Source organism: Anabrus simplex, chromosome 1 (genome assembly GCF_040414725.1).
Source record: "Anabrus simplex isolate iqAnaSimp1 chromosome 1, ASM4041472v1, whole genome shotgun sequence".
Classification (NCBI taxonomy): Eukaryota; Metazoa; Arthropoda; class Insecta; order Orthoptera; family Tettigoniidae; genus Anabrus; species Anabrus simplex.
Genome location: NC_090265.1, coordinates 246,395,857 through 246,410,694, shown reverse-complemented (window position 1 = coordinate 246,410,694; position 14,838 = coordinate 246,395,857). Strand labels below are relative to the sequence as shown.

At 39.0% G+C, this 14,838-nt stretch overlaps 1 protein-coding gene across 1 annotated transcript in view; it reads left to right on the top strand.

Annotated features, from left to right (window-relative positions):
• The window catches only part of LOC136886353 (aminopeptidase N), a 305,995-nt gene that overhangs the window by 193,962 nt on the left and 97,195 nt on the right, over positions 1–14,838 (top strand). Inside the window, exon 13 of the mRNA XM_067159096.2 lies at positions 7,665–7,954. Coding sequence (XP_067015197.2) covers positions 7,665–7,954 — 290 coding nt within the window. The remainder of the gene's footprint in view (positions 1–7,664; positions 7,955–14,838) is intronic.

Sequence of the window (14,838 nt, the reverse complement as noted above, 5' to 3'; positions counted from 1 at the left end):
ATAAATAATAAATATTTCATACAATTAACATGTAAGAAAAAAAGTTTAGCAAGAAAATAGGTCAACATACCACAAAAAAGTGCTAAAACTGTCCAAGTTAAGGTCACAAACGATAAAGGACGGCTCTTAGAGACTAGACTTTTGACAGTTTGTAACTAATGATTTAAAAGCCAACTTCTAAACAGTTTAAATTCTATGAAGTTGCCAATTACAAGTTCTTGGAGCACACTACTCAATGAAAAATAATTCCACATAATACCAAAGCGTATCCAAGAATCAATTCAAAATTTTAAATCCATGAACATGATTTTAAAGTTTACTGGCCTGGGAAGCTTAATCCCCTAACTTCTTCACTGTCTGCCCGAGTACGTACTCGGGCTCCCCATTACTGCCACACAATGTCAGCCCTTGTACATACTTGGGCTTGTGCAGCTTTGCCGTAATTACTTTGAATGAAGGAAAACACCATGTGTTGCACATCATTGGAATCACGAAAATATTCTCTTCGCAATAGCACTGCTCTGAGTATCGTCCTTGTATGGCCAAACTAGAGACAATAGAATGACACTAGTTGCTGTTTGTTTACGCTATGGCTTCCTCATCGCAAGGTGTTCTATATTCTGTGCTGAATGACGATATTGAAAGAGAATTGTACCATGATAATGATTTATGTAGTGAAAGTGAGAGTTCAGGTGAACCTAGTGATGATGAAAGCATCAGTCATGATAAAGATGATAGTGGTATTCTCGATATTATTTTACCAGCAACAGGTAGGGGTGACAGGACTTCAATCGTAAATTCCCCAAATTTATAGATTCTGTTCCTATCCATGATAAACTACAATTTACCGGGAAAGCAGGTTTGAAAATCTATATTCCTGTCTATTTTATGTAACTTTCTTTAAATTATTTTTTTTGAATGATTTTTGTAGTTTTAAAGAATAATTTTCTGTCTGTGTCTGCATTTTTTGTTTATGTGCATGAGTTTTTAGAACACTGTGGGGAAAGCAAGGTAGTCTGACTAAGACAGTAAAAGATTTAACAGTAATTTTACACAATGAGTAACAGACATTGGAACAACCACAGTTTTGACAAAAGAAAGTTCTATGCATCATTTGACTGTCACCCCATGGTAAATTTGGAGAAAATAAGCAATGAAATTAAGAAAGAATCAAGAGTCTCTTCACATTATGAGAATGATGCGGGTGATATAAATTTACCAATAAACGGCACACGTCTGACAAGTCCTACCTTTATCTCCCGTGAGCTGGAAATGCCGACCCAATTGTTCCCACATGGTATACTGGGCAAAGAATGGAATTGCAGACCACGTAAGGCCGATTTATATGAGAGAAAGGGCCAGTCAGAATAATTGTGATATATTTGAATGTTCAAGGGCATTCCAGATGGTAATAGAACACATGTCATAGATCAAGATGAAAAGTTAGGAACTGAATATATTGATGCACAGTTGCACAATGACTTGCACACAATCAGTCACAGTCATATAGTTCAGTTAAATCCTGTGATATAATGCCAGAATCCAACATAGAGAAAGAAGAGATGAAATTCATGGCAGAATGAAGAACAAAGGGTAAGAGTATGTAAAGACTTCACTTGCAGCCTAGTGCCATTAAAATCTTAGGCAATATCAAATTCCATAGCAGCATTATAGGTGCTCCAACTTTCAGACTGAGATTGTGAGGTGGAAAACCTGGTGGATTTTAAGTGTGGAGGAACTCCACAGGGTAGCGGACCATGTCCTCTATCTCCACTGTGGAGTCTACATAAGGAATCACTGATGCTTGGTGCAGTGTCACAAGAATAGCTCTCTCCTTAGGTCGATTCGGGTCTTTTATGTATGAATCAGTCAATCTAGGGTAAATTTTGTCATACAAATTTTTCAAATCTTTAACATTTTCATGGAGATTTACTGAAATATGGACTTTGCCATCTTCTTCCTTCAACCCTCCATCACCAGTTTCAAGAAGTAAGCCATAAAATTCTTCAGCCTTAAAACTGCTTTTGAGAAGGACCCTCATATTGACTCTCAAGGATAAGGCATGAACTTTAGGCCACAGGTAGGATGACCTGAGGCAGGCTTTTATATCATCAGCATGTGTGCCTAATGGCATGACAGGTAGTGTCTGCCAGAAGTCCCCGGCCAGTAATAAAGTTACCCCACCCAGCAGATGTTTACTACTCTAAATTTCTAGAAGAGTCCTATCCAACGCTTCAATTTCTCCCTTGTGAACCATAAGACATTCATCCCAGACTATCAACTTGCCTTCTTTTTTAAGTACCTGAGCGGTGTCACTCTCTTTTGAAAAATTACACAGAGGAGTTTCAGAGAAATTCAAGTTGAAAGCAATTTGAAAGCAGAATATGTGGTCCACAATGTCCAACAAAGTCACAGCTATACCTGATGAAGCTACAGAAATCACAATTTTCTTGTTTTTTCCTTATACTGGCAAGCAACAGATTTATCAATAAAGTCTTGTCCGTTTCACTTGGAGTATCAAGAAAGAAAAGCTGTCCAGAATCTGAAACAGTGCTATCAGTGACCTCTTGATATACTTGACTTTGGTGTTGAATTTAGTAACATTTTGAGCAAGTACTTGAGAAAGTTGTACTGTGTCATAAGGAATTTCTCTCAGGTATTCATAATCAATGCTAACTTCATTTAGATTATTTGACATCGAGGGAAAATCAAACTGCTCAAGTGGTTGGTTAGACCTATGTTTTATGATAGGTAGTACTAAGCAGTTGTTATAAATAAAGTCTATACAGTGTTCAAAGCCAACTTCTTGAAATTCTCTCTCCACCTGCCTTTTTATATCCTCAGAAAGAGTGTCTATGTTGTTTTCCCAAAGTGTTAAAGGATCTGCCAATTGTCAGAACACTAACATGACAGCAAATAATAGTTGCTGCAGCTTGTAAGATTAGTCAGAAATGGCAGCTTCCTCCAAAGTGCGATCCAAGTGAATATCATCCTCCAACAAACCCAACGCTCAGCCAGCAGACTGATAAGAGGATGAACCACTCCTGAAACTTCCTTAATAATAGCATGTACAGTGTACACTTGACCAATCTTTCATCCTGTTTTACTCCTTGATGTCCAGGAACAGCCTTTCCTTGTTCCTCTGACTAAACTTATTGTTTTTCCAAATATAGTGGGCCAGACCTTCACTGTAGAGAAGATTTCTTACAAAAGCATCTATTTTACAAAGTTCAAAAAATGCTAAGAGAGTGTTTTTAGAGGTTTTTGTACCGTACTTTATTGCAGCATTATCACTTGTAAAATAAACTTGTTGACCGTTCTCAAGACAGACAGACATATATATGACAGGAGATATCTTTCATCAATAAGAAGCATTAATACTCTCCAAGCAGCTTCAGAACTACTAATGTATCACCTGTCTCATACATGGTAACTCCATCCCATTTGTTCTCTAAGCTAAACGCTGCTTGATCACTGCCCTTGTTAACATATTTGCAGATATACTTTATCTACTTTACAGAAGTATATAATTCAAAGTTAATGTGACCCTTGAAGGTTCAGGACAAGACAGATTGTACAGCATCACCTGGTGGATATCAAGGTCAACTCTGTATATATTAACCATAAATCCACCATCAGAATGAGATCATCTCCAGTAGTGGGGATATCCATTATCTGCAGTTTGAGTATCCTTGGTTAGTGGACATGGGTATCTCTTGCTACAAGAACCACCAATTATATAGGGCGAACGTTTGTTCAGATTTCCACCAGCCCATGAATGATCGTATACTTTATGATTTCATGAAGGACTGGATGTAATTCTGCATCATGAATCTCAGCACTTTTGACACCGTCGAACTGGGTAAGCATGATTCTGTCTTGAAGTGACAGTAAGATGTGGATGTGAGGCAAATCGCATTAATTCTGCCACTCCATGTCATACATGTAACACCTATTTAGGCCAAAAATAGATCCTTTAGTCATGAGATGGATCATCCTTTTACTTTTATATGGAAAACCTGAGCAATAATGCTATGTTTGATTGAGTCCACTTGGGTTACATGTAAATATGAAGAACAGATAAGGATGACCATTGACTTATTTCCTTTAATTCCAGGTGGAACATAGGGCCTCTTAAACACACTAGTCCGGAGATCAGGTGACACCCACAAGATCTTGTGGCAGTTCTTATGTGGAAACAATGATCCACCTATAACCAATCCAAAATTACTGCATAGGTCTACGAATCTCTGTCCACTATTATTTTCTCCTATTCCATATCTACTCATGATGATTTCTCTTCCTTAATTTTTACTACCAATTTTTGCATTTAGATCTCCCATCAATATCACAATATCCTTCTTCTTCATCCCTGCCAGTGTTGATGTCAGCCTATCATAAAACTCCTCCTTCTCTTCCTCTTCTGCTACCTCTGTTGGCACATAACACTGTACTATGGTCACAGGTCTAACTTTGGTTCTTATTCGTATAGTAATTATCCTGTGTGATACAGGGGTCCATTCCATTATGCTATTTTTTACTTTCTTTGTGAGTAAGACACCCACTCCACTTGAATGCTGATCATTTTCTTCTCTTCCAGAGTAAATGACGACACCACCCTCTTCTGTCCTCACCTCTCCATAGCCTGTCCATCTTGTTTCACTCAACCCAAGTATCTCCAGTTTATACCTTTTCATTTCTGCCATTTCTTCTCTCAGTCTACCAGTTTCATAGTTTTCACATTCCAGAATCCAATTCATGTCCTGTATTTCATTGCAAAAGTCATCTCCATAAAATCCAGCTGGCATAAAGTTTGTTTGGTTTCTGTAATGAGTTTAATTCAGGTGTGCGAGTTATTAGCCCACAGCACCTGAACTCGAGTGGAGGTGCTGCCTCCTGTCGGTGCTAGACCGCAGTATTTTTCTGTAGGGGTTATCTCCCTTAGCCTTTAAAGATCCGTCTTTACCACAAGGCAGTGGTTTCTTCTTTGTTTATCCCCAAGAAGAAGGGCTGCCTCCTTCGCCAGCTTCGCCGTACCAAAGGACTCCTTCTCTGCCGTTGCTGCCATTGAGGTCTTCACCAGAGCCCCGTTAGCCGTCACTTTTCAGGGTTCCTGTAGGGCTTTCACAGCTACCGTAGCAGTATGGGGCACACACAGTCTCCACTGTACATCGCCCCTACAGGCAATCCCCTACTTCATGCCATTGCCCATCTCCCACGACGTGGACAAGAGGTTGGCCTTGTGGGAGGCAGGATGACCGTTATGACATGCATACGTCATAGCATCCAGAGTCCATTTGTGCATGCAACGGGGCCTACCAGTAAAACTTGAAGGTAGCACAACCATCTTGCCAAGATTAGAAACTTGCCAAACTCCTTTGCTCATGGCGTCCTGCATGTATATGCAATTTTCCAATCACAGTTTACTTTGATTGTGTCTAATGAAATTTAGTCTTTCTGTTTCTATCTTGGCATTCATAACAACCAAATATGGATAAAGGAGACTACGATAGAGTAAGATGTAGTTTTTTTACCCTCTCTTTCCATGATTCAGTAAGAGTAAAAATCTGAGGCATAAACCATTTACTTAATAAGGGCTTTCGAATTTGGATCAAATTGGGAAATACTAATGGAGTACAGATCTCCTCCATAGCAGAAAATAAGAGGGTACTTAGGAACGTCATAAGCATGGTGAGTTTCATTGATCTGCACCAACTTCATGTCTCTGCTATGAAGAGTGATGTCCTTCTTTCCAAACTCCTGCCCCACAATCACCAAAGCCACCTCACTCATTGGTCTGCATGAATCACAACATCAAATTCTTGACCTTCTGGGACATTCTCCATTGCTGTTTTAAATCTTGTATGTAAGGGTTGTGATTATGCAGAAGTTGTTGAAGTTGTAAAATTAACCACGGCTTCACAACAGGAAAGATATTGGACCAAATTTCCAACTCTTTTTCATCATTGCCAACAAAATATATTAGTAAAAATGTGTGTTTTTTATATTAAGGTAACTTCCTATTCTGTGGAAAACTTGGCCTTAAAATTTAAAAGTTGGTATAAAATTTCCCTCATGTGCCTCCTTAGCTCCTAAGATCTCATTTGTAAACATCCTTTATACTTCCTAATATTTCTCAAAAAATGCTCAGACTCAGGAGGCTGTGTAGATGATGAGGAGGCTGTTCACTAAAAGGGAGGTGTACCTTTTTGTTCCTACAACATAGACTGGAACTTTTTTTCTTTCCAATTTTTGGCATGACACCACTTGCAATTGATTTTTCTGGCCAATAGAGAAACCATGCCATTACTATAATCTGTATTGTGATCATACTTGAATCCCAATAAAGACTTTGTTTTCCACAGGATCAATACATTTTTTGTTCATTGCATCTCCTAACAGCTTTTTTATTAACTTCACGTTTTTTTGTAATGTGTTTCCTAACAGCCTCCCTACTAACATCAGGATTTCTTCAGTAATTTCATTACAGACTCCCTAGGATTTTTAAAATCTTAATTATATTGATGAATATAGCGTGGTGCGTTTTCTTGTTTGTTTTTGATTGGATGATGGAACATTTGAACTGTTTTTCTGAGTCAGCGGTAGGATTTATATTATCATCAGGCACAACAGAAAGATACTTGTCTTAGGAGGAGGATGATAAATTAGTGAATGGAAGTTTATCATAGAGTTAGTAAAATATACACTAGAGGTAGCACTTGCGCTGCAGTTGCATGCGAATTTGAGCAAGAGCGCTGTTTGGTAAAAGCTGGCTTACTATAATCTATCAGCTGGCTTGTTTGGCAACTGTCGCTACTGCAGCTTCCTGATAAATTGAAGTATGTACTTCTCTGGAGGAAAATGCTAGTCTCTATGGCTGCACAAAGAGGTTCATAAAGGACAATGGAATATCATTTCACAAGCATGTTTCTTTGATATTCATTTTCGTCCATATAAAATAATATTTTGCATGGCACTTGTTGCCGACTTTGCATTTTTTTCCTATCAGTGTGAGTGAGTTTTTTTTTACCTTACCTTGAGGACTAAAATCAATCTTTGAGGGAATATACGAGCTGGCATTTTTCGTTCTCTGAATGGCCATGCATTTGAAAGTGAATATTCTGAAAATCATGTCATCAGGTTGATCAAGCTCTGAACGTAAAACCGTATACAAATATTTTATTTTCACCGATATTAGCCTATGTTATTGTGGCAAAGGGCCTAGATCTAGGGCAGAAGCTGAATTTTGAAAAATTCTTTTCTAGTGCACCTCTAGGACAAAAGATGAACCTACATTCCTAATTTCAGCTTTCTAGATCGTTTGGATCTGGAGATTTTGCGATCGGTGTGTGTTATATGGCTTTTATATACAGTATATAGATATCATACTTTACTGGGAAAAGCATAAGTATATTGGGAATTCTTTTGTTAGGATTATACAGAGAAAAATTTCTCTTGATGTAAGACTCAAATTATGTGAGGATGAAGGAACCAAAAATGAATTTAAGTTGACTCTCAAATGATCCATAACAATGGTAATAGCCTACTGTTCTTTAATTCCTATTCTCAGATTTTAAAACTAATTCAAAAATATGTACTTATATTCACTACCTTCCTATTTGTAGTCCAAATTTTTCAGTTATACAGTAATTGATGCATTTCAGGCATGTTCATGGTCAACTATGATTTGACAAACTGGAATATGGTGGCTGAATTTCTCCAAGAGTGGAGTCCTGATGATGCAAAGCCATTGGTCGACATGGGCTCTCGAGTCAAACTGCTACATGATGCATGGAACCTGGCCTATGCTGGTGAACTCCACTTCGGTGCAGCCCTCAATATGACTTTGTTTTTACGGACAGAGAAAGAACAGCCTGTATGGGAAGCATTCTTCACAATGGTGGATCATGTTGGGAGACATATCAGTGGAACAGAAGCAGGACGTAAATTTATGGTAAGTAATAAAGTTAGATCTGATGTTCCTAAACAACACATGTTGTATGTTTAGAACTTTCTGATTAAATATTTTATGCTGGAAGTGACATGTAGTCTTTTCTATAGTACCTCAGAAAAGTTCTTTATGATATCAATGAAATCAAGAACACTCAAAGACAAAAGGGTATCAAAAATATGGATGATTAAAAAAAATATTGTTGAGATTTCTCAATTTCACTCATCACTGATCTGTATTTAGCTCTGTAATCCATTTTTTTGTACTTGTTTAACATCACATTAACACATCAAAGGTTTTGGTGATGGAAGGCTGCTGGGTTTCGGAAGGTAGTGGCCATGGCCTTAATGAAGGCAAAATGGGAAAACACTGAAAACCATCTTCAGCGCTGCTGATGGTGGGATTTGAATCCACTATCTCCTGAATGCAGGCTCATAGATACATGACCCTAACCACACAACCAACTTGCTCGGTGGTGGCAGATTTCCTATCAGTTGTTTAGCAAGTGTTTTCTTAAATGATTTCAGAGGAGCTGGAAATCAATCGAACATCCCCCTTGGTAAATTATTCAAATACCTAATTCCACTTCCTATAAATGAATATTTGCACCAATTTTTCCACTTGAATTCCAACTCTATCTTCATATTATAATCTCTCCTACTTTTAACATCTCCATTCTAGCTTATTCATCTACTAATTTTGTCTACTATATTTTCAAATTCTTTGAAATCATTTAAGAAAAGACTCAGCGCTGACTGACTGGTGAATTGATTGATCGATTCATTGATCGAGTGTCATTTCATGCCATCTCTGCCTTTCTGCATTAATTCACTCCCTAGGTATTTGGAAATGTCCACAATTTCAAGGCTTTGATCACCAATATTCATACTGTCTTTCTCTTGTCTTTCTCCTGTTGATATTATCATGGTCGTGTTTTTCTCAGTGCTGATTTTCATACCATACTTTTCAATTTTCTCATTCAGTGTATCAAGTTGTTCTTGTACTTCTGTGTTGTTCACTCCCCAGACTACAATATCACCTACAAATATTAATAACTTCATCTCCCTATCCCCATATGTCTCTTTCGTCTCCTTTACAAATTCATCCATAACCATTGAAACAAAAGATGTCATAGGTCATTTATGGATCATCAAATGTCCTAGAATGTATTTCTGCTTTAAAATACCTATACATACCCTTCCATTTTTTACTAAATTTCATATGACTGCCAATTATGCTTGCAGTCGTGATCTCTTTACCTGACTTTTTTGCTAAATTAAATTTCCTGGTAAGTCCCTTCATTCCCTCCTTACTTTGATAACCATTCCTAACTCTATTTCCTTTTAACCTGTAGCCCTACCTCCATCTTAAACTTTTATTTCACTCTTATGATACAATGAGTTTTTTCCATCCCTTTCTACCTTTAAAGGTACAATCCTGTTTCCACACTCCTCAACAAGTGACCCAAACACAACCCATAGGCTTTTTACATATTTATCTTTATCTTCCAATCATAACTACTTCTTAAAAGACTCCCTCATGCCTCTCTTACCAACCACATGATACTGTCTGTTATACTGTTAACAACTAAAACTGTTTCATGACCACTTTTACTATCTACCATTTAACTTTTTCTATAGAGCTCGTCTGGTTTTGTCAGCAACACGTAAAGATTATTCTTCTGTCTAGTTGGTTCCAGCACTTTCTAATTCAGTTGTCCTTCCCATATTAATTTATTTACCATTTGTTGGTTTTGTTATCTGTCATTCGCATTACCTTTCCAGTCAATATTTGGTAATATGAGATCAGACACTACAATCATGTTTCTTTCTGTGCCGTTACCCATGTAGTTGATTATCTTGTGAAATAATTCTGCATCACATCACCCATTTCATGTCTGTACACCCCAAAAAGTTGCCTAGTACCTTTAGAGATGAGCTTTACACCACAATTTCATGTTTCTCAACCTTAACTTTTTTGTAGCTTACAAATTCTTCACCAGTATGCATACTCCCTCTCGTCTCGAATCTGGCCTGTTCCTACAATAAACACTCCAGTCAAGGAAAAAATGTTCCACATCCATAATATCACTCCTTAGCCATAATTCAACTCCTATTACAATATCTAGTAAATATACAGAGTGTTAGGGGTGTTAGTGGAGATAAATATTGCAGCAATCGAGAACGATGTAACGATCAAGTATATATACCGGGTGAGTTAGTTGTGCCTGATATTTTCTGTTGTTAGGCATCCCAATGAACATCATTGGTGGCATCATGGTCAATTCTCCTTTGCCATACACCAAGCAACAATCCCCTTTAATTACGTACCGCACCATCACCTTTGCAAAAAAGTGTACCATATGCGACAGGTATGCATCAAACTGTTATATGGTTATGTAAAAAGTACGTGCCAATTATAAGCTTCCAGTAGGGTATGAAATTAATGCTAAAAGTAATGGCATACTGATAGAAAATGTGTGTGCATTTATGAAGCAGAGGTAGTTAGTTGTCCATCTAGTAGGCTTTCTGGTAAGCTACTCGCTGGAGTCGCCATGGTGTCGTAGGTTAAGTGGCGTGTTGCTACTACAACTACGTTTGGTAGGTGGGTTTGAATCCCACTTGAGCCTGATAATTTTATTTACATTTTGTACTTAGAGAATAATCCACAAAGCCAATGTATCTAAATGCCCTCATGTTGTGGGTTATTAATTTATTTATTTAGTTAGTTAGTTCTTAGTCCGTTTACCCTCCAGGATTGCTTTTCCCTTGGACTCAGCAAGGGATTCCGCCTCTACCGCCTCAAGGGCAGTGTCCTGAAGCATGAGACTTCGGGTTGGGGGAGGGAAAAACTGGGGAGGAGGACCAGTACCTCGCCCAGGTGGCCTCACCTGCTATGCTGAACAGGGGCCTTGTGGGAGGATAGGACTATCAGAAGGGATACACAAGGAACTGGGAAAGAAGTGGCCATGGCCTTAAGTTAGGTACCATGCCGGCATTTGCCTGGAGGAGAAGTAGGAAACCACAGAAAACCACTTCAAGGATGGCTGAGGAGGGAATCGAACCCTTTTTTTACTCAGTTGACCTCGAGAGGCTGAGTGAACCCAGTTCCAGCCCTCGCACCACTTTTCAAATTTCGTGGCAGAGCCGGGAATCGAACCCGGGCCTTTGGGGGTGGTAGCTAATCACACTAACCAGTAAACCACAAAGCCAGATATTTATTTATTTAATTTATTTTGGCAGTGTTCTAAACCATCAGGACTGCTTATATGGATGTTTTATAAGCAGGACTGGACGAGGAAAGAATGGATGGGGGTTTGAATCCACTTGACTGAACAACAGCCTGTTATTGCAGTAAGTGTTCGAATAGATGACCTTCTGCAGCAATGCACCTTTCAACATGCCTTTGAACTGACATTCAGTCTCATTGTAGCATTGTACGTGTTGCAGATTCGCAGGCTTGTGCAATAAAGTCTCGAAGGCTTTCAGGATTTTCCGGCTGCTGAGCATACACTACATCCTTCAAACAACCCCACAGGAAGAAGTCCAGTGGTGTCAACCCGGGTAATCTAGCAGGCCCACTGACTGGTCCTCCTCTTCCTATCCATCGACTGGGGTGTGTAACATTCAGGTATTTGCGAACATCTGCTAACATGTGAGGGGGAGCTCCTTCGTGTTGATACAACATGGTTACTGTTCACTCAGGGGTACATCCTCTAGCAGCAATGGTAATTGGTCTTGAAGAAACTGTAGGTACTTGGGCTCCTGTCAAATGATCCTCAAAGAAATAGGGTCCAATTGTGAACACCCAGTATACCACACCAGAAATGCTGGCTGCCTTACCTAGTGAGGATTTTCAACACTCCAGCAGTGCATATTATGACAATTCAAACAGCCATTATTATGAAATCGTAACTCGTCCAAAAATAAAATGTGAGATACAAACACAGGATCATTTGCCACTTGCATCAGTATCCATACACAGAAATCAACAAGAGTTTCAAAATTTCATCCGTGGAGCTCTTCATGTAGCTGCAGGTGATACGGATGAAGCAAACTGGAATGCAAGATCTGTACAACAGACAACTGGCTGATGTTGGCCTGTTGTGCTACTGCCCAGGTACTTGTACGAGGATTCCCCCGGAAAGTGTCCAAAACCATTTCAGCAGTTTCACCGGACGTAACTGGTGCCTCTCTAACAGGAACTGTTCGGGAAAGTGACAAAGTTATACGCAAACGTCGCTCCACCCTCCTAAACGTATTTGCGATTGGTTGTCATCTGTGTGGAAATCTTTCGTGGTACAGGTGCTGTGCTTCCTGTACATTCTGTCTTGCTTCACCGTATATGAGGAGCATGTCAACATACTCTTCTGTTGAATACATAGTGAATAAATAACCAGCACTGCTAGGCACACCAAGTGTCAGGGCAGTACACATTAAACATCCATGCTATTGGTTGAATGTGACACGAATGGCCTTGTATTTGATCCTAAAAGCTTAAAATGTGAATAAAAATATTTAGCGCTCGTGGGATTCAAACCCACATGCATGAGCACGTCCGTGCTTAGCCCATTACACCATGGTGTCTGTTGCCTCAAGCTTATCAGAAAGCGTACTTGGCGTAAAACTACTTCCCGTTTCACAACTCTCACATGTTTTCTATCAGTATGCCATCGTTTTTAGCATTAATTTCATATCCAATTGAAAGCTTATAACTGGCATGCACTTTTTACATATCTGTATAACAGTTTGATGCATTATATAAATATCTGTCCTATACATGTTTTTGTAAAAGTCTTTGCTGTGATGACGCAGTAAGTGCTTTAAAGGTGGCTGTAGCATGGTACACGGCAAAGGAGAATCGACCATCAGATCACTGACATTCGTTGGAATGCCTAACAACAGAAAAAGTCAGGCACAGCTGACTCACCCAGTATATAACTTTTAGGAATCCTCGTAAGTTACTTTTGTGAGCAAGGGGATACAATGTTTTTAGAGTAGGTAATATGCCTTCTTGAAAATGGATAACGTTGTTTCAAAAACAGCCATGCTATGCACCATTCTTGGTTTTGTGTTTGTTCAGGGCAACTGTTCTACAATAACAGTTGAAGGCTGGTGGTACAGGGGACACCATATTACATAACATTCATGCCAAACTGGTTTTGTGGTTGCTCAGATAATGTGTTCTATGATAACAGCTGAAGGCTGTGGTTACAATGGCATGCCATGTTACGTAACATTCTCGCTAGACTGGTCTTCTGTTTGTTGATAAATTGTTAGTATTTTATTTCCATTTTAGAGGCTTCAGACACCTTGGTCATCGGTGTTGGGTTCTGGAGGTGTATCAAATAGCCGGCGTTAATACGGATTCTTTTTCTGTTTCATCCTTTAGCATATAAGGTAAAACAAAAGTTAAAGGTTTCCACCTATTCAATACTATTTATTATAACCTTAAAAAAGTTACATATATTTGATGAAACTAGTTTTGGTCTTACTAGAAACCATCATCAGTCAAAATCAATAAAAGATAAGGCAAGACATGAATTATAGATAATATTTATGAAGCAAGTGTGTGTTGTTGAAATTCAGTGCAAGACAAGTGAAGATTTAGATGTTAAACACTCATCACAATCACAGGTCTTGCATAAGTTCTCAGTTTTCTTCCAATTTGAAGAATGCACTTCACAGAAGACCAGGTGACACACTTAAAATACTAGCACTTGAAGAATCTTCTAGAATTCAGTTCAACTGAAACAAGTGTGAACAGAATAGTGTTGATGAGAAAGTGTTGAGATGTTCATTTGTTTCCAATATGGACCATTGAAAGAGCTGAAAGAGCTGAAAGAGCAAAAGCAAAGAAATAGAATAGAGCTTAGTTGTAGATGGGATGTATAGTGTAGCCTAAGGTGGGGCAATCACCGTTGCCTACGTTATAATACAAGGCCTGGAAATAGAGCCCGTAAAACGCTATGGAAGTGGTTACACTGAAGTTCAATGCCGGGCCGCTAGGGTCGCTTTCTTGCCCCCTGTCTACCAGGCTCGCACCTTTAAACGTGCTCATTAACTGAGTTGGTTGTGAATGTATTCGTCTGATGTTAAGCATTCGCAGTTCCAGTCATGGTCTATTCACGAGAAATTAAAGGTAGTGTAATTTCGTTTCACAATTTCCAGTGAATGTTCAATGTTCGAAACATTACACAGAGGAAGTATTACGCATGAGATACGAATTCAAGCTGATCGAAGTAGGCCTCTGTTCCTAAGTTTTGATCCGAGTTACGTCATAAGAATCGGGCGATCCCAAAATTTGTCACTGGACTTTTTTTAAACTATGCTACCGTGACCGGCAATCATTTGAGAGGCATCTTCAAACTCAGAAATCTTAAATTAGGAAACCAACGAGGAAAATAATTTGCCCAACAAATTTCACGAAAATGAATGTAGCAAGAGCTAAAAATATTGTATTTTCTCCTGAAACAATCTCTGGTTTGAAAAGTATGAAGGTGGTTTTGTCCCGAGAGCATAAAATACAGTTTAAAATAAACCATTTGTTTTATGGAGCATTTTATTAAATTGTTCAATGCGCATAACGTCTGCAACACCTCACATGGGACATATTCAGGAACGAGAACAAACGAGCATCTTTTAACCGGGTGAGTTGGTCATACGGTTAGGGGCGCGCGGCTATGAGCTTGCATCCGGGAGATAGTGGGTTCGAATCCCACTGCCGGCAGCCCTGAAGATGGTTTTCCGTGGTTTCCCATTTTGACACCAGGCAAATGCTGGGGCTGTACCTTAATTAAGGCCACAGCCGCTTCCTTCCAACTCCTACGCCTTTCCTATCCCATCGTCGCCATAATACCTATCTGTGTCTGTGCGATGTAAAGCCAC